The sequence below is a fragment of the Microchirus variegatus genome (assembly GCF_963457635.1).
Source record: "Microchirus variegatus genome assembly, chromosome: 17".
NCBI lineage: Eukaryota > Metazoa > Chordata > Actinopteri > Pleuronectiformes > Soleidae > Microchirus > Microchirus variegatus.
Window position 1 is genome coordinate 10,157,812 of NC_139818.1, and position 18,825 is coordinate 10,176,636.

Genomic DNA, 18,825 nt, shown 5'->3' on the forward strand with positions numbered 1-18,825 from the left:
CCTGAGATTTGTTGTGGCAGCATTTCTGGGGAACTGCAGTTGCTTCCCCAGGTCAACTCTGAGCTCACAATCTTGTGCTGTTACCAAGAGGCCAGCAGAGGTTCTGACTGCAACTGGCTTCTCCCTGGCCCTTACAAAAGCGATGCTCCTCTTTACTGGGCGGCGGCGCTTGCATTCGTCAATTCCACTGTAGATGGTGTTCGCTGTGGCCCTCAAGACCTGGTCATGCCAGCGGTAGCATCCGTTGCCCAGGGATTTTGGACAGCAGCTCAGAAAGTTCTCCAGGGTCCCTCTACTCTGGCACAGAGCGCAGGCTGGTGAGTCCACCTTCCCACAGCAGAACAGGTTGAATGGACTTGGAACATCGTAGACAGCCTGAATTAAGAACCTAATTCGAATGGGCTCGGCCTTCCACAGCTCAGCCCATGGGACTTTACGCTTGCTCCCATCTCATCCAGGCTCCCTGCTGCCACGTTCCAACCATTCTGCTGTACCGCTCCTCCTCCACTGATGCTCACACCTCTTCCTGGACCAGTGCTCTCCTGTCCTTCCCCTTTACTTTGTCATAGCGAGGTGTTGTACCCGCTACCTAGGCCCGCTCTGCCTTCGATCCCAGCCTGAGAGACCTTGTGCTCAGAGGACTCTGGGTATTGCAGCACCTCCCTTGTATGGCTCACCATGAACTGCTCATTCAGGCTGCTGATAGGGAGCCTCAGGATGTTTTTCTGTCCATAAAGGGCGTTGCTGCTCAAGATCCGAGGTAGGCCCAGCCACCTACGCAGGTATCGACTGACTCCTCTCAAAGCCCTCAACTGTGGAAATTGGGATTCTGTAGACCAAGAGGGGCCAGAGGTTCCTTGGGAGGATACCATGTTGGTAAATCCAGGCCTTGAACTGACCTGGAACCCGATTTGTCCACTGAGGCCAGTTAAGTCCCCATATCTTGGTTGGTAGAACGGATGGCTGCCGTGTCTCTCAGGCTGCAGTCTGAAACCTTCCCCAGGCTCTTCACCCTTCACCTCTTTAAGATATTGTACGATTTTATAATGTGTGACTTTAGATGAGTGGCTAAAATCTGTGTTCCTGTTTTCAGTGAAAACAAGCATCCTTGTCTTATTCTGGTTCTCAGCATGGGGGGCCAGCAGGGGGCACACACAGCTCAGTCAGTACCTTGTAACAACCACACTTCAAAAAAAAAAACTTTAACAATTTACTTGGCAAGATATTCAGGTCACAATTTGAGGTGCTTATGATGAAATAGCTGAGAAACTCAGCCTTTGTGCCAAACATTAAAAATGATGGTGATGACGGTGAAATGGAAAACTTAGTCTTGGTAAAAAAAAAAAAAAAAAAATAGAGAATTATAAGCACTGTTGTTACATATGTGCCATTTCATTCATTAGTGATTACATCATATTTTAATCACATTTCTCTTTGTAATGTAACTATCTCTAAGGTGCTGGTTCGAGTTTGCATGTTCTCCCTGTGTGTGTGTGTGTGTGTGGGTTTTCTCAAGGTTCTCTGTTTTCCTCCCGCAATCCAAAAACATGCAATATGGGGATTAGGTAAATTGGACACTCTAGATTGTTAGATTGTGAGAGTGCATGGTTGCTTGTCTAAACATGTGTTCCCGTGATGGACCGCGGACCGGAGATCTGTCCAGGATCTACCCTGCAATTCGCCCTATGTCGGCTGAGATTGGCAAAGCGACCCTCATGTGGAGGATAAATCGGTAGAAGATGGATGGATGAATGCCTGTTTGGCTTTGCATACATCCCTATGATAGACTGGCCACATGTGCAGAGTTTCACCCAATGTGAGCGGGGATTGGCTCCACCACCGTCAGTGGATTAGACCACAAAGAGACATTCTGGCCAAAATTCCAAATCACAGTCAGATGAATCATTTACATTGAGCTTTTTTATTCATATTACATGTACAACATTACATGACTCTCCCTCCCAGTGTGGATTATAAGAACACTATCAGTTTCACGACAACAGCCTCAGTATTATGTGGTTAGTGATCCTTTTTTTGTTTTCAATATTAAAAGCACTTGTGGTTTTAAGAAAGTTAGTCATCTCAGCCCACAAGTATGTTTTTTTTTTTGTGTCCACATTTTCTTCTCAACTTGCCGTATGACGTGAAACGACGGAGTTCATTCCCTGACATTTACGGATTACTCAGAACAGTTTGCGTGCATTGTATTGTGCTTCATTTTCTTGTACACGTAAGGAGAGGATAGCATTTCAAAACAAAACACAAGATAATAGAGGCCAAAAGACCAGCACTGTTACTGCTGGTTCCTGCATGGTGACCTTTTAAATCATTACTTCCTTTCATTTCATCAGACTTTTTTTTTTGTTTCTTACTTGCTGCACAACCTGTTTGGGTCCAAGCCCATTTCCATTCACTAGTTCAAGTAAAAGCATTAAAGAAAATAGCTTTTTAGCCTCTGCAAGGCCCCCCCCTCCCTAATAAACACAGTCACAGAGAGAAAAAAAGTACAGTTTTGCTCAAGATGGACAAATATTTCCTTTAAGAACCCACAGTGCAAAGTGCAAAGAATTCACCAATAAATTAAGTTCATGTGTGGCACGGTTTATGTCCATCAGCACACACACAGTCCAGGTCACTGGTAGACTCCTGCTTCTACATCAGCGTGCAGCTTTTGGTCCGGTCCTTTCTGATGGGAGGCGGGTGCTCGTGGATCTCAGTCCGAGGCGGCTGCTGGGAGACGCGCTTGAGGCCGCGGCGTGAGCCCGCGCGCTTGAGCTGGGGCCGATGGATGCGGGACACGGACGCCAGCGTGGTGACGTGGAAGACGTCACGGACGCTGTTCTCTGAATACTTCGAGGTGCACTCTGTGTAGGCGACGGCTCCGATCTGCCTCGCAAAGTTTGTGCCCTGAAAACACAGACACATAAAGCATTTGGATTGGTTAAGAGGATGAATTAACAGCACAGACTTACAAGTGCGGTGTACAAATTGAGGCAAATGAGGATGAAATAATTATGCTTAGAGTTTTTGTGTTTCAAGTGTTCTATCACTTCATCTAAGATTTTTTTTTTTTTTTTTTAAATACTCAAGAATGAGCGTTCTGTGGCGACTGCCATTTAGAACCATTATGTTTATAACCGCTTTCAATGAACAAAATAAGCAGCACTTGAGTTTTGATGCAAACTGAAGGTTGCATAGTTTCTCCACCACACTTGAAAGGCAAGAGCGAGTTAGTGGATGTACCTTCACCAATTAACGTTGCTTAATTTTACACACTTTGCCTTTAAAGGTCCAGCATGTAAAGAATTGGTGACGGCAGAATCACACCAGTGCTGGCCTTTACTTACTGAAGAATCTCACCTCTCTCTGTAACTCTCCTACTCTCTCGCCATTTCCTCCCTTTTTCCGCATCGGTTTCCACATTTAAATTATCGTGAATTGAAATGTTCATTTGCTTCCGCTTAAAAACATGAATCGTGCATGTGTGCTGCTGTATGGAAACATGGCTGCACAAGGTGGTGGCCTCCGTAAAGCAAGGCCCCTGCCTAAAGAACATACAAAATGTTTATTTTAAAGGTCTTTGTACACTGGACACGTTAAGATACACAAGCGAGATGTGAAGAAATCAAAAACTTATGAGGACGAGGTGAAAATCAATCACATCACTGCAGCTGCTGCTGAAACGTTCAGCAAGAACAGGGTTTTTGGGAAACAAACACAATCTAGGGATCTGCTGCCGTATTAAATGTTTGGACTGTACGTCATCAACACTCGTTTTGATTGGTTAGATGGGAATTTGTCAGAAAAGGATGCTCGGGGAAATTGACCACGGTCTGTTGTACAAAGACCTTTAGGCTACGAAAAACGAACACTTTTTATTTTAAAGGTCCAGTTTGTAACAATTATTGACATTTAATGGTGAGGCAAGAGAGAAAAGTGTCTGTTACGGTGACATACTGTTTGCTGCATCGGCAAGCACATCCAAAGACGAAGAACCAGATCATTCACTGTTGAGCGCAGTTCATTTTGTTAGAGAGATAACTGGACATGATGAACTGCTATATGTAGCATGATGTAAACCTTAACTCTCTTGTATCAATTGAATGGGGACATATTATACCCTATTTATAAGTTAACCTAGTTCCCTGCTGTCCTAAAGTGTCCTAAATGTCTGTGACATGCTTTGGTCAAAATACCATAAGGATGAAGCACCACAGCAGTTCAATCACCCTGCCAAAACAGCCCTGTTCAGAACACTCTGTTTAGTAGTAGTTCAAAAAAAAAAGAAAAAAGATATACAAAACTTAAGGGACAGGAAATGACATCAGCCACAGAGGCTACTGGGAGCTAACAGCAGTTAGCATTTGGAAAAGTGGTCATTTGCAGGCTCTAGCAGGCACATTGCCGTCATATATAACATGTATCCACTGGACAGATAAATCCTCTGAGGCTGGAAGTTTGTGTAGAACTCTGTGCTGCACTGTGGAGCCAAGAATAGAAGTTTTTGCGGACTTCCGGTTTTTGGATATTGTTGCCCTCGCCAGCACTCTCGCGTGTTTAACGACAAAGTGGAGCTCCGCCAGACAACAATTCCAGGAATTTGGTGCATTGTGGCGTCCCAATGAGTGCAGAAGTCAACATTAGATTGAGAAGGACCACAAAAACATGAGTGAGTCATCTTTTTTCCACACTTTGCCGACTGATAGGACCTCCAGAGTCCCAAATAAAAGGATTTAAATGATTAAAAAGTTGATTTTGCACAACATGTCCCATTTAAGACAGTTATTTATGATACTGTTTGCTGTTGTAGGATTGAAATGATGAAATTTCAATGGGAAGTGTTGACGGCTCTATTTGTAGTAAAGTTGTGCAGAGGTCATTTGAGCCGTGCAGAGACATACTGAGAGAGGGAAAATCTGACATTGCAGAGTTTCCCTGTTGTTGTTGTTGTTGTTGCTTTTTACTGCATCTACAAGTTCAGATGATAGTAGGCATGTGGTTAATTGGTGTTAGGATTATGAGCGGGTCCTCAGAAAACTGGAGTTGACTCTTGAGTGAAAACACATTTCTCTGTGGGATCTCGTAACTATAAGCGTCTTCTTTCAGCTTTAAAATGTAAGCATTCGTCCACTCCGAGGCTTAAGTTTGAGTGTTGCATACAGTTGCCTCTGTATTATAGAGAGAGGGACTGTGGAGGAAACATTAATTTTTTTGGTTGCATAGTTATACATGCACGTGCACTTAGCTCTCCGACGCACTTACGGTTTATTATTATCACCAGAGCTTATTACACGACGGTAAAAATGAAAGATGCTATCCTCATCTTGCATCTGTGGGAATCAGACCTTTGTGCTTGGTCATGCGTCATAAAAAACTCACTCACTTAATAAAAAGTCTGCACTCTCAAAAGCATTATAGGTTACCAGGGGGAACAGATAGAGCCAAGACCCTCCACACAGCGATGAAATATTTAAGTCTTGTCTGTGTGACGATAAAACTTGAGTGTAAAAGCTCGGGCTTATTCCCACCAGTGATTAGTACGATCTTAAATCTGGCATGGTTGGATTTGTTTTTGCCGTCCTGAACTCTCTGACAACACAGACGCTGCATTCAAGTGTGCGCTGGGGAAATTGAGTTTTTGGCATTCGGTCATTTAGTCATTAATGCTGTCTGAAATCGAAAAAACAGATATGCGTTTAATTGAAGTATGGTTTTATATCTATGTCTTCTTACGTCTACACTGCCTAAAGAATAATGTCACCACTTTATCTAACTGTTAAACCGATCACTTTCCCGCACCAAAGTCCAAGGAGAAAATCAACAATTTTAGTTTTAGCAGCACAGAGGAGTTGTTGATCCACTGCTTCCTCCATCGGTAAATAACAAATATGTTTTGTGACTTCAGTGTTTGAAATCTTTCATTTTTATTTACCCAAGTGACACAAACTTAAAAAGAGAGGCAGCAGTAGACAAACGGCTCACTGTGAGACAAACATGCTAATTTTCTTAAAGGACTTTGGCGTGAGAGTGTGAGCAGTTGACAAACTACAGTTTCCAGGCAGAAAAAGGCTGTTTAACTGTGAAATAAACTGACAATCATATGCATATATCAGATATCATAGACTTAAATAAAGTAGTTCCTTGTGTCCGTCTGCTGTCAATAAGTCTCAGGGAGTTTCTCTGTGCAGGGGGGGCGTGCACCATGAGGTGAGCACTGACTATTATGTGTCAGTACCTCATACAATCAAAACAACCTGATCTCTTCCTTTAAGGAGCTTAAAGGAATCAGGTATAGTATCATGATGACCCTCTCTATCTCTCTCTCTCTCTGGAACTGCTACTGCAGTGATCTTTCTCATGTTTCTTCTTTGTCTCTGTACATGATCAGTTGGATTTCTTTTTGGCAGTGAAACGTTTAGACTGTGTGACCGTGTCGGTGTTCAGCTCTCAGTGTTCGAGGTAAGAGGAATATGCAGCTCACAGACTCTGGAATCTAGACTGTAAATGCAATGTCTGTTTTGATGGCATTGACAGTAAAGATCGCTCAGATTACATGCAGGTTATTTGTTGCGTGGGTTGTCTGGGAATCACATCGCGGGCACATTCCACCATTCCATTTATCCAACATCTTATTTTTGTTGGTTAAAAATACAAGATGGATAATATAAGACATCATTTTAGGTGTCCTTTAAATGACCTGGCAGACAAACAAACACAGCAAGGCAGGAAAAGATGAAGAAATATTTGTGCCTCCACTTACAATTACATATTACATGTTTTGGTTTAAAGGTCTTGGCTGGATCCGTTTTCATTCCATTACCGACAATGAAGGTCATTACCTTTGCTTTGTCAGAACAATGAGAAAATATTAATTTGTTGACAAAAGGCTGCCAAGGAGTTGAAATTCTCATTCTCATTAACATGAGAATAGGCTATTAAAATTCATGCCTGCCTCTGTTCATCGCTCCAAGACACAAACGGAACAATAGTACAGTCGCATTATTGTGCCGTTTGTCTCCGTCTTTGTCCTTTATGGTTCCTCCTGTTTCCAAATTTGTCGAAGTTATGATATGAAGCGACTGTCACTCATCAAATTAATTTTCATGGGTTTTTGTTTAAGAGCACAATAGGACAAACTAATAGGAGTCATTTGTTTGGGATGATGCCATTAAATTTACACATAAATGGGTTTTAACACAGGGAAATGAAAGTCACCGCAGTGGAAAATTGCACAGTGTCACACACTTTAAAACCATACGTCATGGATATTTCCAATATTAAAATGCTAAATGAAGTGAGCGTGGCTTTACAGTGTCTTCTCTGTAGTGGCTCACCTGTTCATGGGTGACAGGGATGAGTCTGTGTTTGGAGAGTTCTCGTAAGACACTGAGGTCCGTCCTCATGTCCAGTTTGCAGCCGACCAGCACCACTTTGGCATTGGGGCAGAACTCCTGCGTCTCACCTTGCCACTGTGAATTAAAAGAGAGGCACAGGTCAGTGCACAAGGCCCGTATGAATTATAGCAAACAGTATGTGTACACCGCACCAGTTTATTTATATAATGCTCTTTCACACCTAAGCCTCAAATTGTCCATTTGGACTTCTTTTAAAGAGGCATATTACACCCTATTTCTCAAAGTTAACCTAGTTCCCTAGTCTGTGACATGCTTTGGTCAAAATACCATAAGGATGAAGCAGCACAGCAGTTAAATCACCCAATAGCCACAGAGGCTACTGGGAGCTAACAGCAGTTAGAATTTGGAAAAGTGATCATTTGCAGGCTCTAGCAGGCACATTGCCGTCATATATAAAATGTATCCACCGGACAGATAAATCCTCCGAGGCTGGAAGTTTGTGTAGGACTCTGTGCTGCACTGTGGAGCCAAGAATAGAAATTTTCGCAGACTTCGCAACGGGTTTTTGGATATCGTTGCCTTCGCCAGCACTCTCGCGTGTTTTACGGACAAAGCGTAGCTCCGCGAGACAACAATTCCAGGATTTTAGCGCATTGAGGGCCTGATTTACTAAGATTCCAAATAGCGAGAGCTAAATTGCTTGCGCGAGCAGAAAGACTGCGCCCGCTACTGGATTACGTTTTGCGGGTGAACTACTAAGATTGCGGCCGCAATTGACTACAGGCGCAGACGTGGTTAAGACCGCCCTATTTAAATGAGGATTTTGCGCGAGTCAAGAGTTGTCCACATGGAGAAAGAGCAGACTCAACGGAAGCGCTGAATTAAATTTGAAGCCACTGAACAGAAAGTGACGTTCTGCGATGAGCAGATAACTGGGATCGAGGCATATATGACATATTGTTTCCCGGGTCCATAGGACCTTTTTATATTATTATTATCATTATTATTATTATAATCCTGCGTCGGTATTTTGGACAGCTCCATCATTACCTGACGTATCAACAAAGAAAACTATGGACTATGTAAGTTGCCGTAAAAAAAAAAAAAGAAGGTGCTGCGCTCTCCTCCTGACTCACCTGCAGCTCACTGACAGCTGCCAGGGAGCGAGTTCTGCTGTTTTTATGGATCTAATGGATGAGTGACTTTCTTATCAAGAAGTAAATAAATAAATAAAGCGGATCATCACAACGGCTTTTTAGTCCCAGTCCGTCCCTGTTTCATCTGTGTTCATTCAGTCAGGCTGAGTTTCCATTACGCGTGCCAACAGTCTATGATCTGACGTCAGAGGCGACGGGCAATCGATATAGATTACATATCTATAGCTGATTCAGATAGTTACATTAAATAGTGATCAGTGATTGTGATTTTCTTATTGCATTTAAATGTGTCTGGAACTGGAAGGGTTAGAGTTAGGGTAACCTGCCTGTGAGGTTTTGTTGACGTGTGCGCACTGTGCCACCTGCGCTTCGCCGTGCACCGAGAGTAGACCAGGTTAGAGCTGGACCCGTTAAGGTAAAGCGGGGTTCCCCGTTCCTCCGGTCTTAACCGGGGAACACGACCCCTCCTTGAACCACAATCTGCAGACCAAGGTAAGCCCATACCAGTACAAACACGCATTTCTCCTCTGAATATCTATGTTTAATTTATTCAGATATACCAAATAAGAAATGAATGTGCGTCATCTGTGAACGCGTAGTTGAACATGCTCTGGAAAAGCGTAATTTCCTGATTTACAAATATATATAACTATAAATAACCGCAGCCATGTGCGCGCCGCGCACCGCTGTGCCAGTTAAGACCTGCCTTTCAAACGTGCTAAATATAGACGCAAAAATAAACACCGCAATTAGTTTCAGGTTTGATAAATCACTTTGCGCGTGCTAAAATAACATATTTACATTTTCTCCTCCCATCACACGCAAAATAGCGTGTAAACGCCCCATATTGCATATGCATTAAGGCAAGAACGCTAAATGGGTTGCGGGTGCTAGTTTGCCCGCCTGAGGGATGCGCTCCTCGTTGCGCCCTGTTAGTAGATCATCATCAACGCTAATCTGCGTGTGCAATCCAGTTTGCACACGTTTTTGCACGCGCAAAGCTTTAGTAAATCAGGCCCTGAGTGCGGAAGTCAACATCGTCTGTTTCATCTCCTGTACTTAGACTGAGGAGGACCACAAAAACATGAGTGAGTCATCTTTTTTCACACTTTGCCGACTGATAGGGCCTCCAGTCCCAAATATAAGGATTTAATTGATTAAAAAGTTGATTAAGCATAATATGTCCCCTTAAACCCTTAAAGAGCCATAAAATGTCCAGAATAACTTTCAATAACTGGTTATTTACAATTTACTGCATGTTAAAATAGTATATTAACAATTTAAAATGTAGGAAAAATCTAAATGTTTTACACGTATGTTATACATGAACACCATATTTTCTGTGTTAAATTTGAAATATGAACAGTATGACACATATTTCAAATAACATTTGTGTCAATGTCCAAAAACAGGCCAAAAAATGGAAACTATGTACAGGTGTTTTTCCAACTCTCTCCTCTCTGGTGACAAAGAGGCTTCCTGCAACAGCGTGAGTGACGTTAATAACCACTGCTCAGCTTTCAGAAACCGTTATAGCACAGGCTGTTGCGTAATTATGTCTATTGTCTGAGGTTAAAATGTCCTGCGTTGCCTAAAGTGAAATCATTCCTGTCATAAAGGAGTCCTGAGCGATAAATATTGTGACAATTAGAAGTTGCTCTGACTTTGTGTCAAATAATGCAAGACTTTCCAATTTATTTTTCATTTTCTCACCCGTAACCCATGGCAACACACCTTAGCAACCTAAACTCAACTAGGAAGCAGCACTTAAAGCTCTGGCCTCTGGACTGACAGCACATTACGAGCAAATATGATAATTTGACAGAACTATGTCCAGACATGATGAAAACCAACCTCGACCAAACACAGAAAAACTCCTTTGTTTGCTCCGACATGAGCGCACGCACACAACAGCATCGTGCTGAAGATCAGAGATTCTGAGAGGAGACACACACACACACACACACACACACATTCAGAGAGACACAACTCAGTATTGACCACAAACATGACTCAAACTGTTCAACTCGCCTCTATCGCTCTCCTCTCTCTGAGAGACTCTCATTATCTCGTCAAAACCACGACACAGACAGCCACTTTGAACGCTGTTGCTCTGTTTGTTCTCCCTCTCAAAGAGTTTTTTTTTTTTTCTTCTTCTCCCTCCAGATGCTGCCGTTTCCAGCTCTGGCACATTGTTCTGTTGTGCGGCAGCGAGTAGTTGCAGTTCAGCGTGCCTCTCCACTGAACAGCGTGCAACTGGTGAATAGGAGCAATTTAGATGAGTCACAGAGGAACCATGGGCAGAGCGGTTTTTTTTTTGTACATAATGTTCAGAACAAGTGAGAGTTTTGTTCCTGATAAAAAAAAAAAAAAAAAAAGCAGAATGTGAGCTGTTGACCAGTCCTCAAAAGCTGTTCTTTAAAAACTTCAGCTGACAATTCAGTTTAAATATAGATGATGACATTTTTGGTCCATGAAGCTGTTCAGGAGGTTTTTTCCTTTTAGACATTGCATTCTATTTTGTGACAATAGACACATTTATTCAGATAATATATTTGTTTTTTAGGTGTAGCAGACAAGAAAGCCATGGGTTAAATCCAGACGTTCCTATTAATGACATTTTCAAGATGGAAAAAATGACATTGTCACCACAGAAAGCCGAATTCATGAAAAGATGCACAAATGGTCTGTATATAACATACCATATACTGTAGATTTGTTTGAAGCAAAGGAGAGCCATTTCTATTTATTTTATATATTCTGTCGTCTGATCATCACATCCAAAAGGTTATTAGTTTGTATTATTATGTTTTTCTTTGTATCTTGTACTTGGATGGTCAGAATTTTTGTTTAAAATAATAACATAACAGAAGTGGTAATGTGTTTTTGTATCAATTTGTGTTATTATCTCAGGAAGAACCTGTATGTGGGCCATCATTGTTATGAATTAAAATAGAATAAGGTCCAGTGTGTAACATAGGAAGGTTTATTGGCAGAAATGTACTACTCATGAAAAGAACAAGGCTTTTATTGATGTTGCCTGCTGGCGCCACCGTGTTTCTACAGAAGCCCTAAACTAGTCAGAGTGTGTTTGGCAGTTTGAATCAGAAGCTTATTTGCAAATGAAGAAGAACAACATCCTTTCTGATAGTCTTAGTTGACCATATTTCCTGATGCTCTTAGGATAGGAAGTCTAGTCGAGTCCCCACTCTTATCTTCTTCTCTCTTCTTGAACAATTTAACCATTTTAATCTGCTTTTGCCAACAGCAGATATCCATTCACCTGACCACAATGGATTTCGAAAAATCATGGTATCATGAATTTGTGTATAATATTACTAAAACATTTCCTTTCTTTTTTTAAATTCAGTAAGACACATTGATGCTGCTGTGAAAGGCTTTTTCTAAAGCGATGAAAACGGTGATGAAACTTTTCATTTTAAAGCATTTATACCCTGATGTAAACACACCTTTGAGTCGTACACTGTCAGTTAACCCAGCTGAGTGTTTCCTAATGTGTATTTAAAGCTTAAAAGTTGTCTATTTCAGATGTTAAGTTAAAAGTACATGCACGAAATCTTGGGATTTTTTGTCCGTGCAGCAAATGTCAATGAGAAGTCTTGATCAAAATGCCAGACAACAAATCACTTCCTTGCTCGCTCCCTGGAGTTTATAGCTTCCCTACATGGTCGTATACAAACGTTTTCTTAAAGGTAGTCATGATGAGTCATACACAGTGGAGTGGTAATAGAGTGTGTATAGAGGAGTTGAGTGTGTGCACCCTGGACATAATGTTGCCTGTTCTGTCGCTCATTAAATTCAGTCCTCTAAGTTTTCTAAAAGCATCCATGGTCATGTCCAATACCACAGATGGTGGAGGACGTCATTAAAAGGCAAACAAAATAAAATGGTCCCTTATCTTGAACAGAAAATATGTATTTTTAAGGATTTAAGGAGTGTTGTAGATGTTTTTGCTAAGAAAATACAGTACTGTGAAGAAGTCTTAGGCCACCATTAGATTTGAACTATACAGGATAATTATTTTTATTTCACTTTACTGGAACACATCCAGAAAATATGTATGCAGTTTTTTGTTGTGTTTTTTTGGAGCCCCCGAAGTGACATGAGGGAAAAAAAAGACAAAAAACAATAATAATTGAAATATTGAGTTTCAAAGTCGCGATCTCGATTTTCCAAAAAATTATGATTTTATTTTTTATTATTTCTTTTTTTTCATAATTGTTTTTGGAAACTCGAGATTTCAATTTATTTAATTTTTTTCTGTCTTTTTTTTTTTTTTCTCATGTCACTTCGGGAGCTCTGTAGTTTTTTTTAATTAAAAAAAAAATGTAATTAAAAAAAAAAATCCTCTACAGGTGTCAAGTATTTAGCGTGATCTACCCTTACACTTGAACAATAACACAGCTCTGTTAATACTGGAATGGAACCTTAATTAAAGTTACTGGTAAAACCTGTGTTTGTTCTACTATTTCATTTAAAGAAATAAATGCTTGAAAAAAAAAACATTATTACACCAGGTTTATTCAAGACATGCTTGAGCATTACATGCACATGTTGCATGAGTTAAACTCATTGACAGCTCACTTATATATAAGACCAGCTTTAAGTCGCATCGCTTCATTCCAAATTCCAATGATCACAGAATTTGACAGACAGAAAAAAACAGCAGAGCTGGTGGTGCCTGAAACTTTTGCACAGTACTGTATATAACTTTAGATATTTTACTAAAACGTAGTTTGAAATGATAAAGGAACAATCTTGGATGGGTCAACGTGCTTCAAAACATTAGCCATTTTTGTGTCCGTTCATCATCAGAAACTGTACCTGCAAACCTGCGATTACAACAACACACGTTCTTACTAAACCTCAGAGCTGTTTGTGTTAGATGTGCAAATGACCTCATCACGTCTCATCATCAGAAACACACACACACACACAAAAATGATAACATAATTCAATCAGGGGTGAGAACAGAAACGGAGGGGAAGATAAGAGCGAGGTGGTGATGGTGCAGTGTTGGCAGGCTGCGAGTCAGAGAGGCGTGAAAAAAAGGGAAGAGGTGAAAAAAAACGTCGCCAGCTGTGAAGCGAGTGTTGGAGCATTTGCGGCGACTGGGGTAACATCGTAGCTCGGGTTATCGTAGATAAGAGGGAGGTACAGACGGCCTATAACATGGGAGATGTGAATGAGCCTTTGAAGACAGATTAGACGGAAGCAAACAAAAAGATGCGATGGGGAACAGGGAGAAGTGGTGAAGACTGAAGCAGTGTTTACGTAGTTTAGCGATGCTAAGAAAGAAAAGGAAAAAATTGAAAGGTGCGGTGGCATCAGGAAAAGTGCTATGTGCTACAAGGGTGTCATTTAAAAAAAAAAGCTTTAATAAAGTGCACTTCAAAGTAAATTGAAACAAGACTTTGAAAATTGAATTTGACTGAAAAGGTGAGGGTTTTCTGCCGCTAAAGTGTGAATAAAGCCATCCCGTCAACGTGTCACTCTGGAATCCTGCACATGCTTTGTCACGTCCTTGTATTTAAGGCCATTCAGAGGGTCAGAGTTCAAGTAAGTTCTCAAGTGGACCCCATGAATCTCTGAGAATACGCCCGCCATAATGGACCAAGGTTTTTCTTTTTGCTCCATTGATCGTGTCCTTAATGAATGACGGTGAGGGCGGGAGGAATGTGTGTGTGTGGACGTTTGATGTTCACCACTCTCACGATGTCAGTGGTGGTAATAATTAGGATTTACCAGTATTTAAAAATAATAGTAGTTTATTTAATTGTTTAAAAAAAAAAAAACATCCTGTTCACACTGACCCATTTATAAGAACTGTAGCTCATGCAGTGAGAGGACAGAATTTAAAGTTTCTTAACATAATATTTACACACCCTATACACACTGTCAAAAAGTATTGCTCATTGCAGTCGTTCCTCACATGCACACTGTACTTTAAAAAAAAAAAAGTCCTTAAAGCAGCACTATGTGACCTTTGCCGGACATGCTGTTGCTGTAGCAAACACGATGAACGCAGATGACTTCTTTGTCTATTTTCATTTTCCATGAAAGTTAAAAAAAAAAAGGTTTTCTCTTTTAGTGTCGCTGACTCCCTTTGTACATTAAAGAATCATAATCTGGAAGCTTCCAACTTCCATTTGCAACTGTTTTGCATCACTGTAATCTGTGTATCTAAAGGTGCAGGTGCAGGGAGGAAATGAAAGATTGGACTTTTACAAGTCAGGTTATCGGAGTATAGCAAGAAGCCCAATATGGACACAATAAAATAAGTCTTCTGTTTTGATTAATTTTACTTACTGAAGGCTACACACGTTCTCCAACACACTTAAAGGAAGAGTGAGGTGAGGGATATTCAGCTGGAACTTCATCAATACATTTTGCCAAATTTTACACACTGTAAACACTGACAGTTTTCACAGATTTGAGGATTTAGTTTTGTGTCTTGTAGTTATTCTGTGAAGAAATCACTTCACATTTAGAACCGAGAAGAAAATATGGATATTATATTAGAAACCAACTGTGTGGCTCTAGAAATAAATGTTCTCCCTGTGTGTACGTGGGTTTTCTCCAGGTTTTCCGGCTTCCTCGTACAGTCCAAAAACATGCAGATTTGTGGTTTAGGTGAATTGGTCAGATCTAGATTGACCGTAGGTGTGAGAGTGAGAGTGAATGGTTGTTTGTCTCTATATGTGGCCCTGCGATGGACTGGTGAAATGTCCAGGGTGTACCCCGCCTATATCGCTCTATGTCAGCTGAGATATTACCCCTGTGACCCTCCTGTGGAGGATAAATCAGTAGATATTGTATGGATGGATGGATATTAGAAATATGAGAAAACACTCTTTTCTTGACCTGTACTAAAAGATAGAAGGAGATCTTTAAATTATAATTAGTTAATTTTTACACAAACAGCAAAGTGATAGTGCATTTGACCTTTGCATTTAACCCATCCTAATTACACACCAGTAGTGAACACACACACACACAAGGCGGGTGTAAGAGCAGTGGGAAGCACTTTTCTGTTCCCATGGAGCGAATGCCTTGCTCAGTGATTGATTTGTCCCAAGCCCAATTCCTTTCCACCTGTCTTTGACTCTGTCGCAGTAAAAAACCATCCGAGGACACATTCACACTTCTATTAACGTGACACTGACCTTTTTCAGCACGCTGTCCAGTGTCTCTGGGCGGCTAACGTCGAAGCAGATGAGAACGGCGTCTGCGTCGGGATAAGCTAACGGCCGCACGTTGTCGTAGTAGGATGAACCTGCGGGCGAAACACAACACACACAACACATGTATGAGCAGCTTCTCAAGGTGCATTATGTTATTTATAGTTTCCTTACAGAAGAGTTAACTTTTTTCTTTTTATTTCACAGTGAGTCATTAAAGAGAAACTCTGACAATAATGACAGTGATTAAATATAATTATGACGAACTGAGCCACCCTGCGAACGACATCGCGTGGGTGTGATTCAGTGCCGTGGAAACGAACAGAGGGACCTCGTCCACAACCTCTGGACGGTCCTGAATAAAGCAGCAGACGTGTGACAGTGATATAATGAATGGCTCACACAAAGTGTCACCTGGTATTTCAGAATGGCATGTGTTTTTTTTTGCTGTGGGGCCCAGGCTGAATTCAGCATTGTGACCTGGGCAAGGGGACACATTCCATTCTGGGTGGGGGGACAGCATTCCCTCTCCACGTCTCTCATTGTCTCCAGCCCACTATACGTGTTTTTTTTTTCCAGCAAACACAAAGCTATGGCAACTTAACAAAAACACAAAAGGTTGCAAAGAAAATTCCCATACTCACGACTAAACCCGCAACACATAACAACCCACAATCTTTACATGTCTCATATAATATATATTTTAAATAATTTAACATTTTAAATATAAAATACGGAAACTATTACTTCTCTGTGAGAAAAAAAATGCTGCGAAATTGTTTCATAAATGCTTATTCTCCCGTGACACGTTAAAAAACACATTTGCAGCGACTCACAGCTGTATATACACATGTATGAACTTATCAGGGATTTATCAATCATTTTAAATCCACTTATGAATGTGCCCTCACTTTTGATCCACCAAATTAAATCCTTGAACAATCTGGATTACACTCTGACTTGCAATACAAAGTCACTTTAAAACAAAGTGTGACTTTAAAACAAACTTCTTCTTTTTTTTTTTTTAAGTTTTATAGTCCATCTTAAATGAAAATTAACATAAATGCTGCCAAATGGCACAAACGTTAGATGTGAAACCAGAGAAAGAACAACTCCCTTGTTAAACCTCATTAACCCTTAGAACACAGAGCATTTCGGGTGCTTTATCCCATTACTATGTTTAAACATACAGTATATCCTTTTTTTCAGCACAACAAAAGTCATTTTCACCAACTTTATAAACACACCTGAGCAAAAAGTACTCAAAATGTTTAAAATGGGATTGAATTTGCAAAATTTGAAAATATGTCACAGTTCAAAGTTCACTTGGCTTGTTTTTAATGAACAAAAATAAAATAAAAATGCTCTATATTGTGTCTTCTGCACCAACACAGTACTACTAGGAGTTGTGTATTATTCCCTCCTGCAGCAGAGATCCGTGCCGTGTGAGCACTAAGGGTTAAAAGGAAAAACAATTAAATCCAATAGAAGAATTGCGGTAACATTATACAAGATGAATACTGTACAGTAAATCCAAGCATATCCTGTGGTCAGTACTGTGCTATAAACTGCAGTAACTGCATTTCAATAATCCAATTACATACTGAAAAACACAGTGATTTGCAGGTGAACCCAAGAATTGACAGTAAAAGGTCAAATGTCTATTACAATGTACAAAACACTTTATAAGGTAAAGGTTCTCGCACTCTCACTCGTAAGATTTTCTGCTTCTCCCTCTCTTGGGCTCATCATCAGCTGATCCACATTTTTGATTTGGCAGATAATAATATTGAGCTTCCTGATGCAACGTTCTCATTTATCCAGGCTTGGTAGTATAAAAAAAAAAAGTTATTTGTTTTACCTCATGCTGTTTCAGTTAAAGCAAAAAACAATTATGAGTGGACTAAAGTGGAGAACAAAATAATGTTTGCACAGTGTTTCCACACTATTCGGTGGTTTTAAAAAAGTGTTTACCCTCAGCTTCAACATCGGCATCAAACAACGCCATGAGCTGTGGCATTAAAAAAAAAAAAGAAGTCTTTCTCTGTAAGGAATGAGTGCCTCAAAGTGTTTTTTCTTTTCCTTTAAATAATTTATTTCAAGCCAATGCTGAGCATAATGGAAATAGTATGGAAACCATAAGAGATTATAGTCTCAGCCTAGAACGGGGCGCTGTAAAACAAGTCGTTTGCAGAGCTGCTCAATAAGCACTTTTGCAAGTGGACTACATGTGTACGTATATAGGTTACGGGCCTGCAGAGTAATGTCTTTTGGTCAGCTGCTATCATTAGCACTCATGCCGACTATGCAAGAATACTTTGACAAATGATGTATTTGTACAGAAACAACCCACATTAGACACGAGGTGTTTGTAATTCTCACATTTACAGGTTCCACCTGCACTTGAGAGTCAAATGACTTAAAGGTGAAGTAAGTAGTTTATAGTGCCATCTAGAGGAGAGGCTGAAATTTACAACAAAGAACTGCTGCTCTGCTCACCCCCTCCCTTCCCTGAGCGCTACGGTATCCGCAGCTGGTCAAATGTCGTCCTCGTCGTCTTTCTCCGTGTCAGCAGATGAGGTTCGTGAGGCGAGGGAGAGGGCGAGCTACCGCGGCCGTAGCAGACGAAGCGGAGAGAGAGGAGGCGGGACTTCCGCTACAAGTAAAGAGACGCTTGATTTGTTCTCTCGCGTTTGTCCTTACAGGCTCCGGTAGAAACATGGCGTCTCGCTGCTAACAGTGGCTATGCAAACCGCGGCCCGCGACCATGTTATTTTACATGACTTTTTGAAACACTACGAAAATGAAACAAAAACTATTATACAGCGACTAGACAATGCAGGTACCATTATTAAAAAAGGTGGATTTTGGGTTATATAAATCCAGAAATACTACACATTGTCCCTTTAATAAATGGATGAATACATTTGTTTGTTAATGATGTTAATTAAGGGGGGGAAGACAACTTTTGTGTCCTTAGCGCTTCCTGTTTGCTCGCTGTCGTAATGATGCAGCAGAAGCAAGATGCCAATCAGGGTCATTTTCATTAGAGCTGGTGTTGTGAAGTAGAGAGTCACTTCTTTGTGTTTCTTTGTGTCAGTCATACTCCAA

General features: G+C 40.8%; 1 protein-coding gene across 1 annotated transcript in view; it reads right to left on the reverse strand.

Moving 5' to 3' along the window:
• Positions 1-2,002: 2,002 nt before the first annotated feature.
• LOC310939142 (rho-related GTP-binding protein RhoN-like) overlaps positions 2,003-18,825 on the reverse strand; it is a 42,526-nt gene continuing 25,703 nt past the window's right edge. The window contains exons 3-5 of the mRNA XM_083903808.1: positions 15,700-15,809; positions 7,335-7,469; positions 2,003-2,907 (exon numbers count right to left, since the gene is read on the reverse strand). Coding sequence (XP_083759934.1) covers positions 2,653-2,907; positions 7,335-7,469; positions 15,700-15,809 — 500 coding nt within the window. The 3' untranslated portion in view covers positions 2,003-2,652. The remainder of the gene's footprint in view (positions 2,908-7,334; positions 7,470-15,699; positions 15,810-18,825) is intronic.